Source organism: Podarcis tiliguerta, assembly GCF_965153285.1.
Source record: "Podarcis tiliguerta genome assembly, chromosome: 3".
NCBI classification, from domain to species: domain Eukaryota; kingdom Metazoa; phylum Chordata; class Lepidosauria; order Squamata; family Lacertidae; genus Podarcis; species Podarcis tiliguerta.
In genome coordinates, this window is record NC_139536.1 from 56,904,118 (window position 1) to 56,927,561 (window position 23,444).

General features: G+C 43.5%; 1 protein-coding gene across 5 annotated transcripts in view; it reads right to left on the reverse strand.

The window, feature by feature from the left end:
• The window catches only part of GRM1 (glutamate metabotropic receptor 1), a 183,802-nt gene that overhangs the window by 29,446 nt on the left and 130,912 nt on the right, over positions 1–23,444 (reverse strand). For all 5 annotated transcript variants that reach the window (XM_083434795.1, XM_083434796.1, XM_083434797.1 and 2 more), the window contains 3 exons: positions 8,919–9,165; positions 2,433–2,601; positions 635–761 (listed from right to left, as the gene is read on the reverse strand). In XM_083434795.1, the coding sequence (XP_083290921.1) occupies positions 635–761; positions 2,433–2,601; positions 8,919–9,165 (543 nt within the window). The remainder of the gene's footprint in view (positions 1–634; positions 762–2,432; positions 2,602–8,918; positions 9,166–23,444) is intronic.

Genomic DNA, 23,444 nt, shown 5'->3' on the forward strand with positions numbered 1-23,444 from the left:
TTAAAATATACAACATTTCCAAGCATTTGGAACAAGCTTGAGTTAATGACCTGGAGGCCATCTTTAAGGGGGGGAAATGCCTAAAGACCCTTGATTTATTTGCCACTTTTAATTCAACATTTTCAGAGTGGTTTACAATACCTGATACACACACACACACACACACACACACACACCAAACAGAAAAAGGCCATGCTGGAAACAATAATAACAGGGGATAAATACATGGAAGTAAGATGTGGGAAAATAAAAAGTTCTGTGCCTGGCAGATCAAAGGCACTAGATGAGCTTCTAAGAAAAAAGGTTACATGAGTGAGGTGCCACAGCTCTCTTCTCCATTGATCCCCACCTTAAATAGATGGCATGGGCACCCAGAGAAGGGCCTCTGAGGAAGATCTCAGTATATAACAGAGGCGTGCACCAGCCACAAGATTTCAATTCCTGACATCTCCAGGAATGGAGCATCACTCCCTGAAACCCTGGAGAGCAATTCCCAGCTAGTGTCAACAATACATAGCTCAATGGACCAATGGCCTCTCTCTCTCTCTCTCTCTCTCTCTCTCTCTCTCTCACACACACACACATGGCGTTTCCCCTTTGTATTTAAGCACACTCTCCCTCTCAGTTGCAATACCTGTCAGTTCTGTGTTGGGCCACCATCCCAGGTCACAAGCTTTGCATGTGAACTCATCTTGCACAAACTCATTTTCCTTACAAGCTGTGCAGATCCAGCAGCAGCTCACTTCTCCCTTCCTTATAACCTGCAATAAACCCCCCAAAAAACAATGGAAAATGTTATTTAAAAATATATTAAATGGCATCTCGATTTCACTACAGTAATATAATGTGTAGTGCAGTGAAACACAGCCTTGGGAAATAGTGATAACTGAATCTTTCAACTTCTATTCACGTCTCAACTTGCTTGGTCTAAATTAATTTTTTACAAGTACAAATTCTCATTTGTACTTTCCAACACTCTTTCTTGTCTCCCACTCCACAAGCTAGCAAACAAATAAACCCGGAAACTACAATGGATACAGATTTAGTGCATAGGATCACATGGTTTGCATGCAGGTGTTCCCAATGTCAGTCCTTGACATCTCTATATAAAAGAATCCTTGGTTGCAGCAAGGAAGAAGTAGATACCTTTGTCTAAAAACAACTCTTCATATAAATACTGAACTAAATTAGTGATGGAGAACCTGTGGCTCTTTAGATCTTTTTGGACTCCACTAACCTTTAAAACTGAAGGGTTTTAAAAAATTTATTCCCAGTCCCCTTTTAAAGGAACGTTTTGCTCCTTCAAGCTAACTTTATACATGCAATATATTCTCATTAATACCTCCTTTTATGCCACATGAGCATGGTGGATGGTGAATTGCATGAGATACAAACTGCATGAGATACAAACTGAGTTGGTAGATAGGTATTTTGCATGCCGTTCAAAACTGCTTGTGAGGTAGGAGCACAGATCCCACCCAAGGAATCTGCTGTTACATTTTACAACTTGCTAATATGCCGGGTATTGATTTGGTTCAGTAACGTTTACATCGCATATTGTACACATAATGCGGTCTGCCCCATTAAGGAAAGTCAATTGAGGAAGAAACCAAAGTTCTAATTATACAAACTAAAGCCAGGTTTCATGTGCAAGATCAATAGGCTTTCCATGTATCCAAAGGGACAAGCATTTGTTAGAAGTTTAAAGAGAGAATGCTAGTGAAAGGAATTAGTGTCACAGTGGCAGGATGATACCTAGGAAACAAGCTGAAACTTGGATCCAGCCTCTACTTCCAAGAGTGGAAGCGGGAGATGACTTCTTATCACTCTCGCTTCAGACCCTCACACCCTCCAATGATATGCTCAGGAGGGCTGGGTCACCATGGGAGGGCATAGAATGGCAAGTTGGAAGGGACCCTGAGAGTCATCTACTCCAACCCTCTGCAATGCAAGAATCTCAGCTAAAGCATCCATGACAGATGGCCATCCAACCTCTGCTTTCAAACCTCCAACAAAGGAGAGGCTAATAATAATAATAATAATAATAATAATAATAATAATGCTGTTCACATGGTTCCTGGAAGCAGAACAAATTTTTGCAAAGATATGCAGATTTACTGAAATGTCATGTGAATCTTTATTTATTTATTTATTTATTTATTTATTTATTTATGGCACTCTGTCTCAAGGGATGGCTACGATTTATCTTAACCAGGCATGTCCCGCAGGTTGGTTTAATATGGCCCCTGTGGCAGTTTATTTCCTGGGGTAAAATCCTAAAAAAAGGCCCCTTTTTGTCGGCCCCTACGGCCCTTCACTTCATCAAATCTGGCCCTCCTTGAAAAAAGTTTGGACACCACTGATCTTAACAGTAACTCCCCCACCCGCCGCATAATAGAGATACCTCAGATGAGCAAGCACTGGCAACATACCTTAATTTGACCCTTCAAACAGGGGTCACTACACACCGACCGGACCATTCCACTTTTGTTCATCTGAATCTTATTGTCATCAATATTCAACACCCCTTCATGCCAGGTCCCAATATAAACATAATCATAATGGTTAGCTTCTATGTGCTGTAGGTTCATGATGTCATACCTGGGGGACAAGAGCAGAGTGCGGTAAGTCAAATTAAACATTTCTAGGCAGACCAGAGTCTCTTTTTCCTGTTCTGCTCAGCTTCTAAATGGAAGCCTTCTTCCAATTACCGTATTTTTCGCTCTATAAGACGCACCAGACCACAAGACGCACCTAGGTTTTGGAGGAGGAAAACAAGGAAAAAAAATATTCTGAATCTCAGAAGCCAGAACAGCAAGAGGGATCGCTGCACAGTGAAAGCAGCAATCCCTCTTGCTGTTCTGGCTTCTGTGATAGCTGCGTAGCCTGCATTCGCTCCATAAGACGCACACACATTCCCCCTTACTTTTTAGGAGGGAAAAAGTGAGTCTTATAGAGCAAAAAATACGGTAACTTCTTTCAGCTCATGCTCTTCATGTGAAATCAAATCTTTAGAAGTTACTGTTTTGGCCACAACTTCCCTTCAGTTTGTCAGGATCAAGTCAGGGCAATGAAATAACTGGCTGGACCCAGAGCCAGCACTACTCTAAAGATAAGCTAGGCAACTACTTGGGGTACCAAAATTCCAGGGCACCTGCCTATTAATGTAAATTTATCAAAGAAAGAACCACCGTCTTGCTGGTAGTTTTGGCTTTAGCAGCATGGAGATGCCATCCTGTGTCGGTGATTGTGTTTCATTTAAATTAAGTAATATAAAGCACAATCATGCAATGCTGAGTTATTGAAATAAAAATGGAAATAAGGAAATAATTGCGTGTGTGATTTTAATTTTAAGAGAGAAAAAAAGCTTGTGGTTATTTATTTGTATTATTATTGTCACTTTTCCACATTAATGTGTTCAAAGCAGCTCACAAGACTAGAACAGAAATGCAAATTAAAAGCACCATTACAAGAAACCAACTCTAGGATGGATTCACTGCACTCAAACAAACCGTAGTTCATTTCAATAATACTAGCATTTTAAACTCACTACAAAATCTGCAGCATCAGTCCTTAACACACAGTATCAGATGATGTTATTTATCAGTTTCTTTATACAGGGAGAAGGTTTCTGACTGAATATATTTTAACAGTGAAGAAATCTCTGTCATCTTTTTAGCAGTGTCTGAAAGGGAAGAGTAAGGAAGAACTGCTGCGGTGTGGTCACCAGGGGTTTGAACTATCAGTGGCTCTCCAACACTCGTGGGGCATGGCATTAGTTTTTTTATATATATAATTCCATCTTGATATTTTATTAAGGATTTTCTTGTTTTACAGAAGTAAGTGTAATGCCTCGTATTCCCCCCCCCCCCATGTAACATTTTTACAAATCCATTTCATTTGTTGAGACATTAGGGGGAGAAGAAAAAAAAAGAAAAAAGAAGGGGGGGTGGAGAGAGGGAAGATGGATGGGGGTGGGGTCGGGTGGCAGTGTTTCTGTTATGTTTAATGTATGTAGAGTTTGGGGTCAGCGTTGTTTGTGTTGTTCACTTGTGTTCCTTTGGTGGTGAGAGAGGTTGGGGTTGGCCTAGGATGTGATTGTTTGCTTGTGATTGGCTGTGGTGATCTTTGTTTTCGTGTGTGAGTGAGGTTGGTGGGTGTTTTGGATCAGGTTAGCCATATTGATTTGTATGCTGTTGGTGGATTATTGTCATTGTCCTGTTGGGCTGTGTATGTGATAAAGGGGAACCATACCGGGGTGAAGGCATCTTCTTCTGTTTGTCCCCGTGTCAGTTTCAGTTTATTAGTTAATTTTTCTAGTAGGGCTGTTTCCCATACTATTATCAGTCTCCATTTGTAATCTTTGTATGCAACAGCCACTAAAATTCCATTGGCCCTTCAAAGTGAACCTCCCCATTTTGCCTGTGAATGAGGCAAGTCCCAGGTTGAAAGAAGTGGTTCTGTCATTGATAAGATAAGCCTGACGGCTCAGGGACCATTCTTTTCTTTTCTTTTCCTGGCACCTTCTCTCAGGGAACAGCAGGCCAATCCTTTTAAAGTGATCTGGCAGATGAGCCACCTGTCTTTGTTAAACCTGTGGAGGCCCAAGCCGTGTTCTCATTGACTTACGGAGGCTTCTTATGATGTGCTCTGAGAATCCTTGACATAAATTAATCACAGGGTTGTGTTTAATAATGGATGGAAGGCGGCTCTGCAAGCATCTCATGAACATTTAGTTATCCAAGTGGAAAATCTGCTGTTCGCCTGCTCATGGGAGGTAGGCTATGTTTGCAGAAGACCAAAACAAAGTCAGCCTACATGCTTCCAAAGGCTTTTCATCCTCTGCCCACGCTCCTGGCCCACCGCATACCAGCACTACATTGTAAGGAGTCGTTTGCTGCCACCACGATATGCTGCTTTTTCTCCTTACAGGGAAAAGGGATTGTGCAAAAGGGAAGATTGACAGCAGTAATTTCAAGGTGGGGGAGAAAGAAGTAGGAGTGAAAGGAGCAGAGGAAGGAGGAGGCGGAATCACCACTGAGTCTAGACAGACAAGCCGGTTGTTGAGATAGAGAAGAAAAGATGGTTGTGGGTGGCAAGCAGAGGAGTGTTTTGATCAAGATTCAGGGACAGGAGAAAGAAGCAGCTAGAAACCCTTTGCTTTGCTTAGAAATTGCAAGAGACAGGATTCTTTCAGGGCAGCCGCTTGGTCTGTTTAGCTGGTGGCTTTAGATTCAGGCAAAGGCATTTTCTCCCTTGAGTGTCACAACCATACAGATGCGGAGAAAAACTGTACAGAAAAGCCAGACAGGTGCTTGTCCTGAATAGTAATGAGGGGCAGGCAAATCAAACAGATTCTGAAGAGCAGAAGGACAGTGCCCCAATCTTTTTCTCCCCTTGAGGTTGAAACAAGATAACTCCTATCTCACATTTCTGCGAGTCAATTGTAAACTGTATTTTCGGAAGATTTCATGCCCCAAAGTTCCAAGGGCATCTTACTTCAGTTTCCGTGTGCTTAGATGTAAATATTTCAAGTAATTTTTTCTGAGCTTTCCCCCAGTTTGCTAGGGGCTCTTAAAACAATAGAGAATGTGGGAAACTATGGTTTGTGCAAACCATAGTTAGTTATCAAACCAAACTAGACCATGGTTTGATACCATGGTTTGCTACCAGACTGCAGTTTGCATTATGAAACAAGGCACAGTTTGTTATAAAATGCAAACTCCTGTGGTCAAAAAAGAGGAAATGTATCATTAAAAGAAGGTGGGCAAAACAGGACACAGAGATGCACAAAATTTGCATAAGCTGATTTATAGTGTTGCATGCCATCCCAATCTCTGAATGGTCTGAGATTCCAGGAGTTCCAGGCACTTAGTCAGGGTTTGTGTTTCCTTGTGCTTTGAAATGTTCTGTTTCTCTCTCTAGCTTGCTGCTTTCCTTCTAGATCACTTCACTGCCACTTCTGCGCCAAACTCTGTCCTTTTCTGTTGAGGGAGTGGACCCCACACATTTGCTATCTTACTCTGAGCCCCTTAAACCCCATCACCTCACCAGGAAACTAGCTTGGCTATTTCCCAGAATTAGAAGATTTTATTAGTTTTTAACACTTGCTAGATCCAGGGATTATGGGGTCTGGCACCCCGCACCCCAAAACTCATAACACTATGTATAGATACAGATTTGGAAAGAATTGCTATAATTTAAATAGAAAAACAAAAATCTCATCATGGCAAGGAAAACTTTAGACCAGTGCAGTTTTTCAGTCTGTTGCACAGTTGTCAACTGTTGTGTGGCATCTGCTCTCCCTTCTTACAGTTCTTGATCTTAGACTAGACAGATCTTAAACTAGAGGATGACTTCAAATAGAGGCATGCCTTCTTAAGTGTTGGTGCTGACCTTTAAAGCCCTAAACGGCCTCGGTCCAGTATACCTGAAGGAGTGTCTCCACCGCCATTGTTCTGCCCGGACACTGAGGTCCAGTGCAGAGGGCCTTCTGGCAGTTCCCTCACTGAGAGAAGCCAAGTTACAGGGAACCAGGCTGAGAGCCTTCTCAGTAGTGCCCCCCGCCCTGTGGAATGCCCTCCCACCAGATGTCAAAGACAAAAACAACCACCAGACTTTTAGAAGACATCTGAAGGCAGCCCTGTTTAGGGAAACTTTTAATGTTTAACAGACCATTGTATTTTAATATTTTGTTGAAAGCCGCCCAAAGTGACTGGGGAAACCCAGCCAGATGGGCGGGGTATTTATTATTATTATTATTATTAATGATAATAATAATAATTAGAAGGTTAATCTCATTAAAGCAGGATGCATTACCACCCTGGGCAGCACACAAACCTGATGCACATTGTCATGACAACATGGTTTCTTACATCTGTAATGTCACCTTGCAATCTTATGCTTGTCCTATTGAGTTCAGTAGGGCTTAGTCTGCAGCCTTAATGACACACCTGCTGTTGACTGAACCTAATTCTAACGTTCTGCTTTTGAGCATATAGCAGAAACGAAAACCGGACTAGAATTTGCAATGTGTTTTCATGAAGTACAGATAGATGGCCAGTCACACCTGTGGCCTCTAATCTGTCCATAAAATGCTAGCTATTTATCACACTTTGCCAGATGCTCAAAAAGCCTCCCAGTTTTGGAAACCCCAGGCTGCATAAACATCATTTATCTTTTTTCCTTAAGCCAGTTATTTTCTGTGAAGGAACATTAGATTAGCCTGTTTTGATGCGCTAGTGAAGGACTCAGGGCTATTTATGTCTCACCTGAAGAATTTCCCCCTTTAATATTTGTTATAGATCTTTACTATGGCTAACACCAGCCCACAAGATCTGCAGGAATATATTCACTTAATATTTCTTAAGTACATAGTTGGCAGTTAGTGCAGAATGCAGCTGCACAATTGCTAAAAGGAATGAGACTGTGTCAGCATAGAACACCTGTGCTCAGGTATCAACACTGGTTGCCAATTTGCTACTGGGCTAATTTCAAGGTGTTACTATTAATATATAAAGTCCTTAACAATTTGGGACCAGTTTACCTGTGAAATCATCTTACCCCATAATATGCCTGCTCAACCATGTTGATGTGCAGAACTGCCACTGTTAGAGGTGCCACACAATACCAGTTCCTAATTTGTATGGCAGCACCCATACTCTGGGAACCTGCCTAGTGACAACAGGTAAGTGCCTTCACTGCACTGTTTTCAGCACCTGCTAGTCTGTTTTTAGTTTATTGCTGTTTTTACTTTAATTTTATGAATATTTTAAATGTAGTTGTTTTTACAGCATGCTAGTTGGGACTGATGGGAGTTGTAATCCAAAACATCTGAATTGGGGCTGGTTAGCAAATGCTGTGCTTTGTACTGGATATCGTATATGAATCATGTTTTGGAACGGAACTTTGCTTTCTATCATTAATTTGATACACACAGTATGCAAAAAATAAAAACATTTATATGATCTGACAGCCTCCAGAATTTATTTAAGTTGTGGCTCGTAATTAGATCCATCAAAGAAGTCAATTGTGAAATAATCAGCAAAGCATAAAATGTTTTTGATATGTATTCTTTCATTTTATTTTGTTCCTGCTTTGATACCTACTGAATATATTTGTATAGAAACATGGTCAAATATAAAGGCCTCTGCTATTTCATCAATGAAGAAAATAAATGTAATTAAAAATTCTTAATATAAAAATGAGTGATTCTTTGTGAATAAACTTATATGGAGTGCATTCTTGCTCAGCTTTGCACACCTTATATTAAGCCTTTGAGTCCACCAGAGGCTTCTTACACAAGTGGTGTTTGCTCATTTTTTTTATAGGAAAAGTGTTATCTCTTTGTTGTATTACGTTGCAATGCTGCAGCAAAATGTGTGAATTTGAAGCTTAATAGCATAACAGTATTTTCATATAACTGAGGTTTAAACCTCTACTGCAGGTAATTAACATAAAAAATTATTATTAAAAAAAGGAAGAAAATGAATTATTTTCCTCCAACAGCTCTTTACATGAAACTTTTTTTGGTTTTATTGTTGCTTCATTGGAACCTGTGCCATACCTTCTTTATTGGTGCCTAACGCTATCATATGAAGGAAGGAACTCAATGTCCTTTTGTTGATTAACATGGTGGTTGGCTAAGTTGCTCCCCCTTACTGGTACTATCCATCTGCTGTACTATATAGCAGAGATGGAGTACCTGCGGTCCTCCAGATGTTGCTGAACTACAACTCCCATTATCCCTGATGATTGGCCATGCTGCTTAGGGCTTATGGGAGTTGAAGTACAGCAGCGACTAGAGGAGCACAGGGCCCCCCTCCCCATCCCTGATTTACAGTGTTAAATGTATCAGCTTCTTGCTTCAATTGTACAGGCTGGGATTATTAACAAGGCAAGACGCCATAGTTGCTTACCTTCCGGGAGCGTCTCCATTCTCATCAATTCGAACTTCCTCTCCTGAAACGCCGATGAATGAAGAATTGAGCAGAAAATCCAAGAGTTTGCTTCCATCAATGGGCTTCATGGCATCGCACAGTCCAATGTGTCCTGGGCAAAGGGCATGATGCATACTTTGGAGGCCGTGAGCCATAGCATAGATGGCATTGATAACAAATCCCATTTTACTGTCCTGGACATAGTTTTCTTCCAAACTTTCATTGCCTATAAGTTAAAGATATTGCATAGGATGAAATTTAAACATGAACAAATACCTGACCTTATTTATATATAAACATTGATTTTTTTAAGGGAATCTGTGAAGGAAGTTCAGTGCACACCCACATGCCGCTTCCCACTTCTAAATTACCCCCTCAAAAAGTGACTGCTCTTTTCTTCTTTTTAAAAGGGTCTGGGATTCCATTATCCCCATTTGTATGTAATGCACTGTTGGCCTCTCCTGCATCTCCTTTTTTCACTATTCTCCTATGATAAGATGTCCCCATACATATCACTGAAAGAAGGACAAGCAATCACAAAAAAGACTTGTATGTTCGCTTTCAGTGCTTCTGTGCCATTCTCAAAGCCTCCCTTGTGTACTGGAGGGGGCCCTCAATTGTGCCGTATGCCAGAAGAGATAAATCCAAAACGTCAGCCTTCTTTCTTTAATCCTTCACGGGACAGCTCTTTATCTCTCTGTTTTCACGCAACAGAAAATATGACAATTCTATTATGATCCTTACGAGCCTATTATGCAAAGTTGTCTTCTCTGTTTGCACCTATGGCTTAGTATCAAGTACACCATCATCCCCAGTAGCATCAAAGTGATGTTTTCATTATGTGTGACATCTGCGTGCTCCTCCACCACATTTTTGGGGAAAATATGTATCAATGTCTAGCAGTGGTAATGTAAATATCTGAAAGTTTTGTGTTTTGTGCAAAAAAAGAAAGAAGGTATTTGAAACTTCTTAATATTTAGGCAAAAGGACCAAGTGATCAAACAGCACACTTAGGCTCTCCTTAGTCATATCTTGAGCAAGGTGGGTGATTACTGCCTTCCCCTAGGTTGCTCTCAAACACAAGTAAATTTGACAAAAACAATGTTCTCCAGCAGCCATGCTCACAGCCTAACATTTCTGATATCTCAGACTGGAGCACTGTTACTTGTATGTCAATCACAATGAATTTCAGTGCAGTCACCTCCATAGCTGCTCAAATATTGCTCCAGGAAAAGTATAAAGCTTCTTTACAGAACAGTGCAAGCAAAGCATCTCCCAGTGGAATAGGTATCAGTTGCATGTTATGTTAACATGCTAACAAGCAATGGCAGATAACCCGCAGCCCAGTGGTGTACATTGGCTGTGGATTATCTGTCATTGCTTTCTGTGGACTCCCAAGACTCATCCCCATTTGTTATTTTAAAAAATAAATCAATTTATTAGTATTATTATTATTTTAGTGTTGGTATGGGTCTTCCACTGTGGTGTCATTAGGCCAAAGGGTTTTTGTTTTTTTGCTCTGCAGGCTCCCCATTTTGATTTGTGTGTGTGTGACAACTCCCCTTATATACACAAATGTTTTTGTGACAACTCCCCTCTCAATTTATCATTTTGTAAAAACATAAAAAACTTTTACTGTGGGCCACTATAACCCTTGGCTTGAGTAAGGTTAGGCCCCTCTGTTCTAAAGCAAAGCCATATGGGTAGAAGTTTTAAAGCATTTCTGAAGTAACATTGGAGGAATCACATGGAACTGACACTCAACTGTTTCAAATTGAGATGTCAGAGCCTTTCCTTTTTACATTACAAAGGAGGTTAATTGAAAACATTAATTAATCAATGCGTTCTATTGCAACTGTAGAGATTAAACTGTCCCAGATCTATTCACACTGTGCTATTGATTGAGGTTGTGAAGATAGTGGTGGTTATTGATTGCAACACAACCTTCAATTCCCCCCCTAAAAAGTTGTTTTGGCTAGCTAATAACAGCTGCAACAACCAGAGAGGTGGTGGTGCAAAACATGGGCTGCTAACAGCAAGCAAGGCAACCTGTGTCTGAATTACTTGGATTTACAGAGTTGGAAGAGACCATGGGGATCATCTAGTGAAACCCTCCCTCACAAAGACTCTCCTCCCCAAAGGGAGGGGAGTGGTTGTGGACGGGAGCTCTGACCCCGCCCACGCAGGGGCGGGAGCCCCTGCCTCTTCCTACTCACCTGGCCGGCGCCACACGCCCAGGAGGCGGCTCCCACCTGGAGCCGCCCGTAAGGGGGCGGGCCGAACCTGGAATATATGCTGGGGCCGGCCCCTTCCTCAGCCTCTTTCTTCGCAGCCGCTTCGAGAGTAGCAGCTAGGAGTCATCACAGCTAGGAGTCATCACAGCCATCACAGGGAAGAGCCACGAGGTTTGGAGTTGGGGGGTCTGTGTGTGTGGAGGCTTGCCTTTTAACTTTAGGAGGCTTGCGTGCGCTCATTGCTTTACTGCTTTTAAAAATCCAGGTTTGCCTTGCTGTGTCCTCCTTTTTCCATGTAAAAACCTACATTTAACCTTCCATTTCCCCCCTCTCCTTGATTTGTTTGTGCTGTCTAAGTGCGAATTACCTTTCTTAAGCTGCAGCTTGCTCCCTTGCCCAGCACATGCCCCCGGTGAGGTCTGAGTGTGAGTGTGGCTCCATCTTTCTTTCTCCCTTGTCTCCTCGATTGTCTTCCCTGCCTCTGCTTGGTAGCTGAGCTGTGCGTCTTATTTTAATTTTTGGCCAGGGTGCTTGTACATTTCCCCTCTATTGCCCTTGCCTGTCCAATCGCATGGCTGGTCCGGGTGACTGCATGGTGCTGATAATGCCAAGGTTGCAAGTTTGATCCCTGTATGGGACAGCTGAATATTTCTGCATTGCCTGGGTTGGACTAAATGATCCTCAGGGTTCCTTTTCCTGTTCCTCTCTAATTTTAAGTTGTGTGTGTGTGCTTGCAGCGTGTGTTGGTGCCTGCCGTTTATTGATTTATTACTCTTCTAGCGTGGGTTTAATTAATTTACCCTGCCATCCCTTCCATTGGTACCACTTAAATCGGGAGCCCCCTGTAAATTTTAAAGGCGGCCGGGGCTTGGGAAAGACTGTGCGCTTAAACCTCACCCCTCTTGGTTTCTCTAAGCCACCCCCCCCTTCGCTTGATGTTTGGGGGATAGAAATAAGGCAGGGCTTGGGGTGGACAATTCAGGGTTTCTGATCGGGGAACCATTCCTCAGCACTGCACGTTCATACGTTTAGAACCTTTGAAGGTGTGCCTTTGCCTGGTTCTTGTCATTGGCTTCACTTGCCAGTACAGGCTCCCTAAAGAAAACCACTTTTAAACAACAACAACAACAACAACAACAAAGGTTACGGCTTATGGTACCTTAATGAAAAGTCCAGGTTAATACACTGTTTATATTTCCACTTCATTTTGGCTCACTGTACAGGATAGCTATTTTTCCTTTTCTTCAAAAGATTTTCCTTGCCCGGCATGTTCATTTTCCCTCCACCCCTCCTCCCTCCCAACTCTCCCCCCCCCCACTTTCCTTCTCTGCCCTCCACCCCTCCTCCCTCCCTACACCCCTCCCCTTGCAGGAGATACATTGGTCTTTGGAGTTTCCTTTGCTTCTTGCCTGAGTAATCACAGTTGCCAGACAGGTTTTTCAACTGCTGGGGCAGGCTTGATTGCTCTCTGAGTGACCAGCATTTTGGGAGGCATTGTCTTTATGCACCTGGCAGTTCAGCAGCTCTAGTTGCATTGTCAGTTTAACTAACCAGCAGTTTGACCAATTATAGTCTTTTGTCTGTTTAAGCACCCTTATTTCCCTCAACTGGTCTTGAGCCACCTTGTGGGCAAAGATTTACTTTCCTTTGTTGGGCAAAGTTTCCTTTGTTTGATAAAGTTTCTCCAGCATGGCCGCTGGTGTGGAATCTTATTGATTTCCTTTGTCTTATTTTGGCTGCAGCTTTTGAGCATCTCCTTGTGAGCAGTTATTTTCAATTCTGTTTGATTACTTGGCATTGCTTTGCGCCTAGATTTGCCTATCATTTAAAAGGGGCAACTTAAGAGCCTGGATAGCTCAACTGGTTGGAGCATAATGCTGATAATGCCAAGGTTGCTGGTTATTGTTCATTTTGTCAGCATTTACGCGGAGCAATTGATAATAGTAATTCCTACTCATAGCTATAAATCCATTGGCTATTAATTGAGATACTATTGATTAATAGTTAATTCATCAACAGTGCTCCGAACTTTATTGATGCAAAATAATTGTTTACTAACATTTATTTACAGTCAAGTTATTAATTGATTGGTGATATTAATACTAATTAAAAAAATAACAACAATAATAAAATAAAATAATAAATAAAATAAATTTGAAAAATAAATAATAATAATAATAAATAAATATAAATATAATAATAATAATAATAATTAATAATTAAAATTAATAATTAATAATTAATAATTAATAATATTAAATAAATAAATAAATGAAAATTAAATTTAAAATAAAATAAAGTAATTTGTGACAAAATAAATAGCATTTTGCTAGTGCACAGAGCAGCTCATGGCGCCCAAGAAGAAGCGCACGGGTGCAGCACCAGCACACACTGCTGCTGGCGACCGTCATAATAATAAAACCAAAACCCATTTCGCATTTCCTCAATGCCTTCAGATCATTCATTGTTGACTATGAGCAGCGCTTTCTCTTAGCTATTCTTTAGTTCTATTTGCCTTGCGTTTCTTACTTCCTTGTTTCGCAAACCAGTTCCAGCCTTTAAACAACCCAGGCGCAGGCCCAAGCCCTCAGTCAGGAACGGCGGCTGTGCAAACTAGGTCTCGGGCTTGCTCGGTGACGACTTTCAGAACCGCATCAGGGCGCCTATGTGGTGGCTGCCGGCCCGTATCAATAACCCGGTGGCTTCCAGTTCTTCTAGTTCTTTGCAGAATAAGCAGCCCAGGGTCTAGCTTCCAGAATCAGGCACCTCATCAGTCGGTGATGACGAGTCAGAATGGCTTACGCCCTTCATGTCGAGAAGAAGCCATCAGAGGTGTATCGCACTGGAAAGCTGGACCTTAGAAGGATTTAAAACGTAAGGTGTGCGGGTAATTCAATAAAGGGCAATGCCAATGTGCAGGGGCTCACCCAGCCACAGTGTGTTACAAAGGGAAGCGGCTCTTTCGGGGAGGTCGGGGCTTTCACCACTCTAGTTCCAGATGAACCCCCGCAGCAGGGAACCATCGATAAAGTCCTTCTGGGTCTAGCATTTTCTCAAATTCAGCTTTCTCCTCTCCTCAACCACTTGTCTATCCATCCGGACGGAAGTGCAGCATCCTATCTTTGGAAGGGTTTCTCAGAGGGTTAGAATCCTAGTAGTTGGCTCCTTAACCGCGAAGGACTCTACTAATCAGAAGTCAGTAAGGGAAAGGACGCTCGCCCCGCCCCATGGGTAGCTAGCCCCACCCCACCATGTGTGCCACTCTGGGTGCCAGAGCAGCTACCTCTGCCTCTGGAGTCACACTATGGCATACACTATGGGATGAACCCAACAGGGCCACCACTTAGCCCCTGCTTGGTCTCCAGACAGAGACACCCCTTCCCAGACCCACCCCCCTTTTGAGATTATTAGGCTACCAAATGTATCATTCCATAACACCTCATACAGGAATTATTTTTTCCTGGGGAACCTGCCTTTTCGCCCAGATCAACTACAAGAGCAGGACCACAGCTTTAACAAAATGACAGCCCAAACAGAAAGACACATGGGAGCAATGGTACTGCTTTGAAGTGTTCCAGATCCATTCCCTGTTCTCCCAATGAGCAGGGCAGCTGTGGGCAAAATTGCAAAGAAGTACAATAATGATTTAGTCCTCAGTCCTAGAATCTAGTAAGCCTTTAAGCCCAACAGTCGGAATCGCATAATTTCAGTCCGTTAACCATATTAGGGAACATGTATAGTTAGTAAACAAATTGCTAGTTTTGTGAGAAATAACACTGAAGTGGATAACGCTTTGGCTAAGAGCTCACCTTTGGCAATCTTCTAGAACATGTTGCATATGTAGCAGTTATTTCTAGCTAGAGTGAAACTGAAACCTGACATTTACAGTATCAAAACAACAACAACAACAACAACAGCAACAACAACAACAACAAAAACCCTTCCCAAACCTGCATATAAACCTTGGGCAACGTGCCGAAGAAGAATCCCAGGGAATTTCGGCTCATTCACAATTTATCCTATCCGAAGGGCGGCTTAGTAAATGACGCCATTCCACCAGAGTTATGCTCGGTGAAGTATGCCACCTTCGATCACACGGTTAAATTGATCAGGAGTTTTGGTCAAGGGGCGCTTTTGGCGCAGTGTGATATTGAATCGGCTTTCCGCCTTTTGCCGGTGCATATTTCAAGGTAAATATTATGTGGATAAGGCCATGCCAATGGGCTGCTCTGTAGCCTGTTCGGCTTTCGAAACATTTAGCACCTTTTTGGATTGGGCCTTAGGATTTAAAACAAATTCCATTGGGGTTACGCACTATTTGGACGACTTTCTCTTCGTGGGGAGGTCCGGCTCCGGGGAATGCGCCTCACTGCTGGAGGCCTTTTCGGCCTTGGTGCAGTACCTGTAGGGGGGTTTCCCCAGGGCGCCCCTTCTGCGCTCGGCTGGCCAGACTATCAGCGGGCCTCAAGTACCCGCATCAGAGGGTCCGACTTCCCATGTCAATCAAGTCAGACTTGGAGGTTTGGGCTATGTTTCTGGAGCGCTACAATGGGGTCTCCTTGTGGCAGGATGTTATTAATCTGTCCTCAGACTTCCAGGTCCAATCCGACGCAGCAGGATCCTTAGGCTTCGGCATGTATTTCAGGGGTCGTTGGTGCGCTCAGCAGTGGCCGGCGAGCTGGCAGGGTACCGCCATCACTCGTGACCTTACTTTTCTCGAGTTCTTCCCTATAGCAGTAGCGGTACACATCTGGACAGAGGAGTTCCGAAATCGCCGGGTGTGCTTCAGATCTGACAATCAGGCAGTGATGTCCCACTTCTGGTCGCTAGCACCTGGAGCTCAACTGTTGCCCAAACCCTTTCCGGAGCACCTGTGCAGCGTTGGAGACGCAAAGTGATCAAGGGAGTATTAGCGTCTATCGCGCCTTCCACTCTTAGGTCCTACAAGAAGGCCTGGTGCAATTTCCTGGGCTTTAGGGTCAGGGTATCCGGGCAACCTGCTAGCGTGCCACCCACCACTGATGACGTCTTAGAATACTTAGCCCACCTGGACGACTTGGGGCGAGCATCTAAAACCTTTAAAATACATACGGCCGCCATCAGTTTTTTCGCCAAAGCGACATTGGCCTCTGACCCTTGCTGTGACTTTCTAGTTCGTAGAGCAATAGAGGGATGGGGTTGATCGCAACCGTCCAGAGCTAGGGGCCGCAAACCAATCTCATATGGGCTGCTCTGCCAGATACGGAAAAGCTAAGGTCGGTTTGTTGGTCCAAGTTCGAGGCCAGACTCTTTTCAGCGGCCTTTGCCATCGCCTTTTCCGGCGCCCTCCGGGTGGGCGAGGTGGTGGTTGAGGCAGCTGGAAATGGGTCTGGCTGCGGGCTCCTGATGGAGGACGTCCACTTGTCTGAGGCAGGCATGACAGTCCGGATACGTCAGTCAAAGACGGATCAGGCTGGCAGGGGAGTCCTAATAAAGCTTACAGCATCAGTCAAGGATACCAGGCGTTTCCTCCGCCTGCGCCCTCCCGGTCCCGGTCCACTTCTAGTCCACGAGGACGGGTCTCCTCTGTTGAGGCACCAGTTCTCTAGGGTGCTCCGCAAGGCCATTGACGCGTGCGGTTTACCATCACAGGATTACGCGGCGCATTCATTTAGGATCGGTGCCGCCACGACAGCCGCGTGCTTGGGGCTGCCTGCTGATAGAATTAAGGAATTGGGCCGCTGGAAGTCTAACGCTTATAAAACTTACATACGTTAATTTGGGCCTATTTCTTCTCCCCGCTTACCCCTTTTTCTCTCTCCTTCATTTTCATAGTGGCTTTCAGGAAGACCGTGTGGATTTGTGGCCACAGTATTGTCCACTGGGCCCACAAGAGGGCTGTCAGCCGGGGCCTCACCGCCAACCTGGGCTTGCACCAAGGAGTACGTGTATATTGGTACACCAGAAGAGGCATGCTCTGGCAGGAGCTTATGCCCTTGCTGAGGGCGAAGGTGGCAGCATTCGGCCCCCCCGACATTATGATCATTCAGTTGGGCGAGAATGATCTTGTGAGCAGAAAAAGCGTGGACTTATCTTGGGCCATAAGGTCTGATATCGATGAAATCGCGGCTTTGTGCCCCGGAACGACGTTGTTTTGGTCATCCCTCCTGAAAAGAACTGTTTGGCGCGGTGCGCAGAGTTGTATGGCCATTGAAAGATCCAGGAAAGTCCTGAACCGGGCCGTGTCCCGCTGGGTGCGCTTTTTGTATGGCCAAGTTATCAGTCATGACCGCATCCGGATTGGCGATGGCGCCTTATACCGGGATGACGGGGTTCACCTCACGGATAAGGGGAATGACTTATGGTTGGACAGCGTAATCAGGAGTGTTAGGGATTGGTTACGGCTTTGAGGGTATTGGCGGCGAGCCTTTTCGGCTCGGGTGGCGGTTAGGCATTGGATTTGGGTGTTATGCTGTGTGGGAAGGCTAGGTGTGGCCATCGCCTACGCCTTCGATTTGGGTATTCCGTTAAAGGAATCCGGCGGTCGTGTATTCTGTCCGATGCCTGCTTGGCTGGAGGCCATGGCACGACCCCGGTGACATCAGGGGTGAGCCTATAGTTGGATAGGCATCAACTGGCTCCGTCTACCCTACTGATGATTCAACCCCTCTGCTGTGGTCATCCAATGCCTAAGCCAATACCTTTGCATTGCAGTAACCAATAAAGTTGTGGCCTTTTCCTTGCCCATAAACCTTATACCACGCGTCCTTGTGTGTTTATTTCCACCTCACGGGGGTCGGGGGTCCTCGAACCACAAAGACTCTCCTCCCCAAAGGGAGGGGAGTGGTTGTGGACGGGAGCTCTGACCCCGCCCACGCAGGGGCGGGAGCCCCTGCCTCTTCCTACTCACCTGGCCGGCGCCACACGCCCAGGAGGCGGCTCCCACCTGGAGCCGCCCGTAAGGGGGCGGGCCGAACCTGGAATATATGCTGGGGCCGGCCCCTTCCTCAGCCTCTTTCTTCGCAGCCGCTTCGAGAGTCACCCACCCTCCACTCCCTCTAGCTCAGGGCTCAAGTTTTCTTCTGGCCTTGCTATGGACCTTAGGTTGGTCGCCCGGTTGTCTGGGAGCCTGGTAGGAGTTTTTCCTGTTGGCATTAGGCCTATGGGTTTTTTCGCCTACCTCGTAGCAACCGTCACAACTTTTGTGGTATTGGTGGGTAGGTTAGGCATTGGATTTGGGTGTTATGCTGTGTGGGAAGGCTAGGTGTGGCCATCGCCTACGCCTTCGATTTGGGTATTCCGTTAAAGGAATCCGGCGGTCGTGTATTCTGTCCGATGCCTGCTTGGCTGGAGGCCATGGCACGACCCCGGTGACATCAGGGGTGAGCCTATAGTTGGATAGGCATCAACTGGCTCCGTCTACCCTACTGATGATTCAACCCCTCTGCTGTGGTCATCCAATGCCTAAGCCAATACCTTTGCATTGCAGTAACCAATAAAGTTGTGGCCTTTTCCTTGCCCATAAACCTTATACCACGCGTCCTTGTGTGTTTATTTCCACCTCACGGGGGTCGGGGGTCCTCGAACCACAATGCAGGATTTGCAATGCAAGTTGCATCTGTAGCATCCCTGATGGATAGCCACCCAGTCTCTGCATAAATACTGCAAACAAGGAAGAGTCCACCACCTCCTGAGTCAATCTGTTCCACTGTTGAATGGCTCTTGCCATTGGGAAGTTTCTAGTGACACTTAGCTGAAAGGAATTTTCTGGACAGATGTGGAATACTTCATTTGGCAGCGGTGTCTGGGCAGATGTATGACAGCCCAATAGGAATTGCTGTTTTGGCCAAAAAAAGCTCAGCAGCTTTTCTGTACAGATTTTACTGTTTGAAATATGGCAACCCTAACAAAGGTCCATCTAGTCTAGCACTCAGTTCTCACAGTGGCCAACCAGATGCCCATGGGAAGTCTGTGTAATCTCTACTCATTGGTTCTAGTCCTGTCCTTGGAGAAAACAGGGAACCAGCCCATCTTCTCCAGACTGTATTAGAGTCTTTGTGAATGCTAACAATCACTGTAGTTATGGACACAAAGATCTAGAGCAGGGCTGTGGGACTCCCACTCCCAACAGCCCAGCCACAATGGCCAGTGGTCAAGGATCGTGGAAGTTGTAATTCAGCAATGTCTGGAGGTGTTCCAGCCTTGAGCTAAACTCTCAATCCAGCACTGCGATGTGAACTGTTTAGCTTTACCTAAAAACTGCAGCTAATGGGTAAGAACAGCACAGTCAAAGCATATCTGTACTAGGCTCAGTCTGTTACTTCTATGAAGCATTAGAAAATGAAATTCCAATTAACTTTCCTTCTATGTTCATTTGCTACAAAACTGCTACTTACTTTTTATGACCAGTAAACATGACTGCTGGTAGGGATTAATAATCGCTGGAACAAGTGACTTTCCCTTGAAAGAACATGCCACTTTTAAAAAAGAAACATGAGGGCTCAACTCATTAATATATGTAATAATAAAGTGTGAATTAGTTTCCCATTCTTTTGGGAGCGTCAGATGACAAATTTCATTACATTAGAGCTGAAGGCATTATGTTAACCATGCATGAGAGTCAGAATTATTCAGATGTGTTTAACCTATACAATGAAGACTTGCTGGAGTAGAACCACCGCTCAAAGTTCTAGTTGTGCATACACAACTTTCTTTGTATTATTACTATTAATTTTAACTAGTTTTTCATATATAATATCATACAATATATACAATTCTCTATATAAAGCTTAATATAGTTATAGCAACTGATCAAGCATAGTCAGCTCACTAACATTTTACTCCTAATTTATTCAAATCTTTCTATAAAGGTATGTGGTGTTTTGACCTGCACTAATACATGCCTAATTTTATTGTGCTCTCCATACTATGACTGGCAGTGTTTTTACTACAAGTCAAGTCTATGCTTCAAAGTACTTGATAATGAGGCATGGCAGGAAACTCAGTGTCCTTCCGTTGGACTGTGATTCCTGGATGCCCTACATAGCATTCAAAAGTAGGGGTTTATTTCTAAAGAAATATAGGAAAATACTAGTTCTATAATGATATTATTGTTTAGCTTTTTTTCCCTACTTTGTGCCTATGCAAACACTATGTAATCTTTGTGATTGCATGTAACTTTAAACCATTTTTTAACACGACACATACAACTAATCCCCTCTCCCCCTGTACAGCTGATTTCATTTCCGTTTCACAGAGTCTCAGTTTGTCACTACATAGTTACTACAGACTGTGTTTTATCACAAACTCTGATTAACTAAACAAGCCAGCTTCCTAACTCATGGTTTCAGTTTGGCTTGTTTTGAAACTGACCAGGGTTTGTTTTAAACCACAATCACTGGTTTCAAGCGAGAATTTGTGAAACTGAAACTAAGCACTGGCAAAGACCTTCTGCCAGTCTTGTGCGAGAAAGACAGAGTAAGGAGAGTTGGTGATCCCAAGGCTTTGCTTGAGTTTAAACCATGATTTATCAGGACCGGGCCTCTTGTCACAGAGGATCTTGGAATCTTCCAAGTGGATAACATAATAACGAGAGCTCTCTATGCAGAATGGCTTTGCACACAGGCACTCCTGCAAACCTTAAACCAAATGTGTGGTAGTTGGTGCCGTCTGAATGGCTCCTCCACACGTTGGGATGACATCCAAAGAGAGCTAAGCTGTGTTGTTACCAAGATATCTTATTACTCTCTAAATAAAATGATTAACAGATTGTTACTGCAACTGAGACACTATGGCCAGTGGACAGGCAAATGTATGTAGACTTTTGGATTATGTGGCCGGAGGTTAAATCATTGTTCAGCCATGAGGTCAGTGGTGGTCCTGGCAGCTTCAGTTGTTCCCCATCTGGTATCAGCCTAGTTTATGGAGCCACTGGGCGGGAAGGGACAAAACAGTGGAAAATACTGTATACAGAAAATATTGTATACATTGTATAAGAAAATATTGTTTACATTGTAAAAGAAAAAGAAAAAAAGATCCTTGGGTACCAGATACATAAAAAGAGAAATTATTTGAAATTATTATTTCATGCCACACCAATCTCTGAGTGGTGTGAGATTCCAGGGTTTCCAGGCATTTACTCAGGGTTCGTGTTTCCTTTTGGAATGAGGCACAGCAGAGATTGTGGTGCCTTTATGCTATATGGTTTATGTTAAGTAGTGGGTGAACATATCAGACGACACAGCGATTCTTCAGACATCTCTTGTTTATTCACAGGCCAGAACAGAACTGACTATAGGGTTCGGCCAACCTGCTTATATAGAGCTCCACTACAAAGCAACAGTAACAACTTTCTGTAACTATCCAATCACTGAACGTCACTTTCAATTCCTTATTTGCATATGCAAACCTGAGTGAAAACTACAGTATCCCCCTGCTGCCCCAGGGTGAGAACTTCACTACACAACAGTTTATTTACACATATATACAACCTAAGCCTACGATGGAGGGGTTCACAGCATTAGCATTCCAAAAGAGTCTTGTTTCTTTCATAGTCTCAGGAATCAAACATGGCTCTTTCTCTCTCTCCAGCTCTCAACTCAGGCTTTTTCTTTCCGCCATTAGCAATCTCGCACAGAACCTCCTTTCTTTTGTTTTCTGAATGGGCCATCACCCAGGCAATCACCTCAACACAGGAACCCATTGTGGCTTATATTTTAACACTTCCTAGATCTAGGTATTAAAAGGACCTTGCATATAGCCTACTTTCCTCACCCAACTTATAATGTGTTTTTAGCGCTAGGAAGCTTTTTGCTTGGCATACTATAGACTTGAACAAAATCAGTGCTCCCTGCCATATGCTGAGTCAAGCTCCTTTTTAGCTGGAATACAATAAACTTCACCTTTCTGCAAGCAGCAATTGGAATTATAATACATCATACAAGCACTTTGCTAAGGTCTGAAATGCATTAAGCAACTGGGAGCTTGAAGGGCACCTGAAGCAATAATGAGTTCAAAAGGCTGCAGACGTCACATCCAAGACGTCACTAAGTAAGAGTGGTTTCATTCCAGTGCTCTGAAGTATTATTTTATTTGCCAAGAAAACAGAGGCTTTGCCCACCCACCCATTCAAAGCCGTTGACATAATTCAAGTTTGCCTTGTTAACGAGAGAGTAGAATCACAATAGCTGTGATAGGATCTGCATTCTAAATACTGGAAACAAAACTGCCTCATGTCATATAATAGTAGGTTACATATTGGATGTGGCTTGGGAAAGTGCCACAGTACTAGGAAGACAAGGTGGTGGGGCCTATCATGCTCTTTCAACCTGCCTCACACATTTGTGTTAGGGAATCATTCTGGCAGAAACAGATAGAAGTTTCTAGAAGGTTCCAGGTTCCATAACATTTGTGGCACGTTAAGCATGCCTATAAAAGGAGGAACGATCGGTTTCGCTTTTGCCTGACACCTGACGGCAGATGGAAGACATCTGACAAGGAGAGCTGCATCAGGACTGCTAATGAGATGATGGACTGTTCCTGTAATTATGCCGTGCTGAAGAGACAGAAAGACTTTAACTGAAAGAATGCTGTTAGTAGCTGTTTGCTTTAATGAATGTAAATACTTTGCTACTGGAATGCTTTTTATGACCGGTCAGGTAATAAATCTCTTGACTGTGATATCAAGGCATTGTTGAGTGATTTATCATAGAATAACTCCAGTCTACTGTTCACTAGTTCCGAGGAAACGACAACTCTGCTAAATAGTTGGAAAGCAGTTTTCCGAAGTGCCATCATACAAGTATCTGCGTAGCAAAAGTGTGATGGGCAGTGACCTGTTTTAATAGGTTGTTGTGATGGTAAAATGGAGGGGGGGAACCATGTACACCCCCCCACTTGAGCTCCTTGAAATGGGCTATATAAAAATAATACATTGTTATATTTTCTGAAGAGATAGAGGCCTTGATTTTGAGTGTGAGGCCTTTAGGTCTGAAATCCTCATGCATATATACTATTATTTATTGTGATTCGTTATATAATACCCTGTGAAGCTGCAAATATCTAGCAGTACTTGATGTATTTTCAAGAAGTACCTTTAAAATCATGCGCCTATATTGATTTAAAAGATTCAGTGGGTTTGGAATGTCACTTTAAACCTGAATAGCAGAGCTATTGACATTTAAATAGCTTTGTCTGTATTACATAGAATATAGAGTTAGGAAGCTCAACAATATTGCTTGGAAGATATTATACATTTACTAGTAGGAACCCTCAACAGTGCATCTCCAGCTGT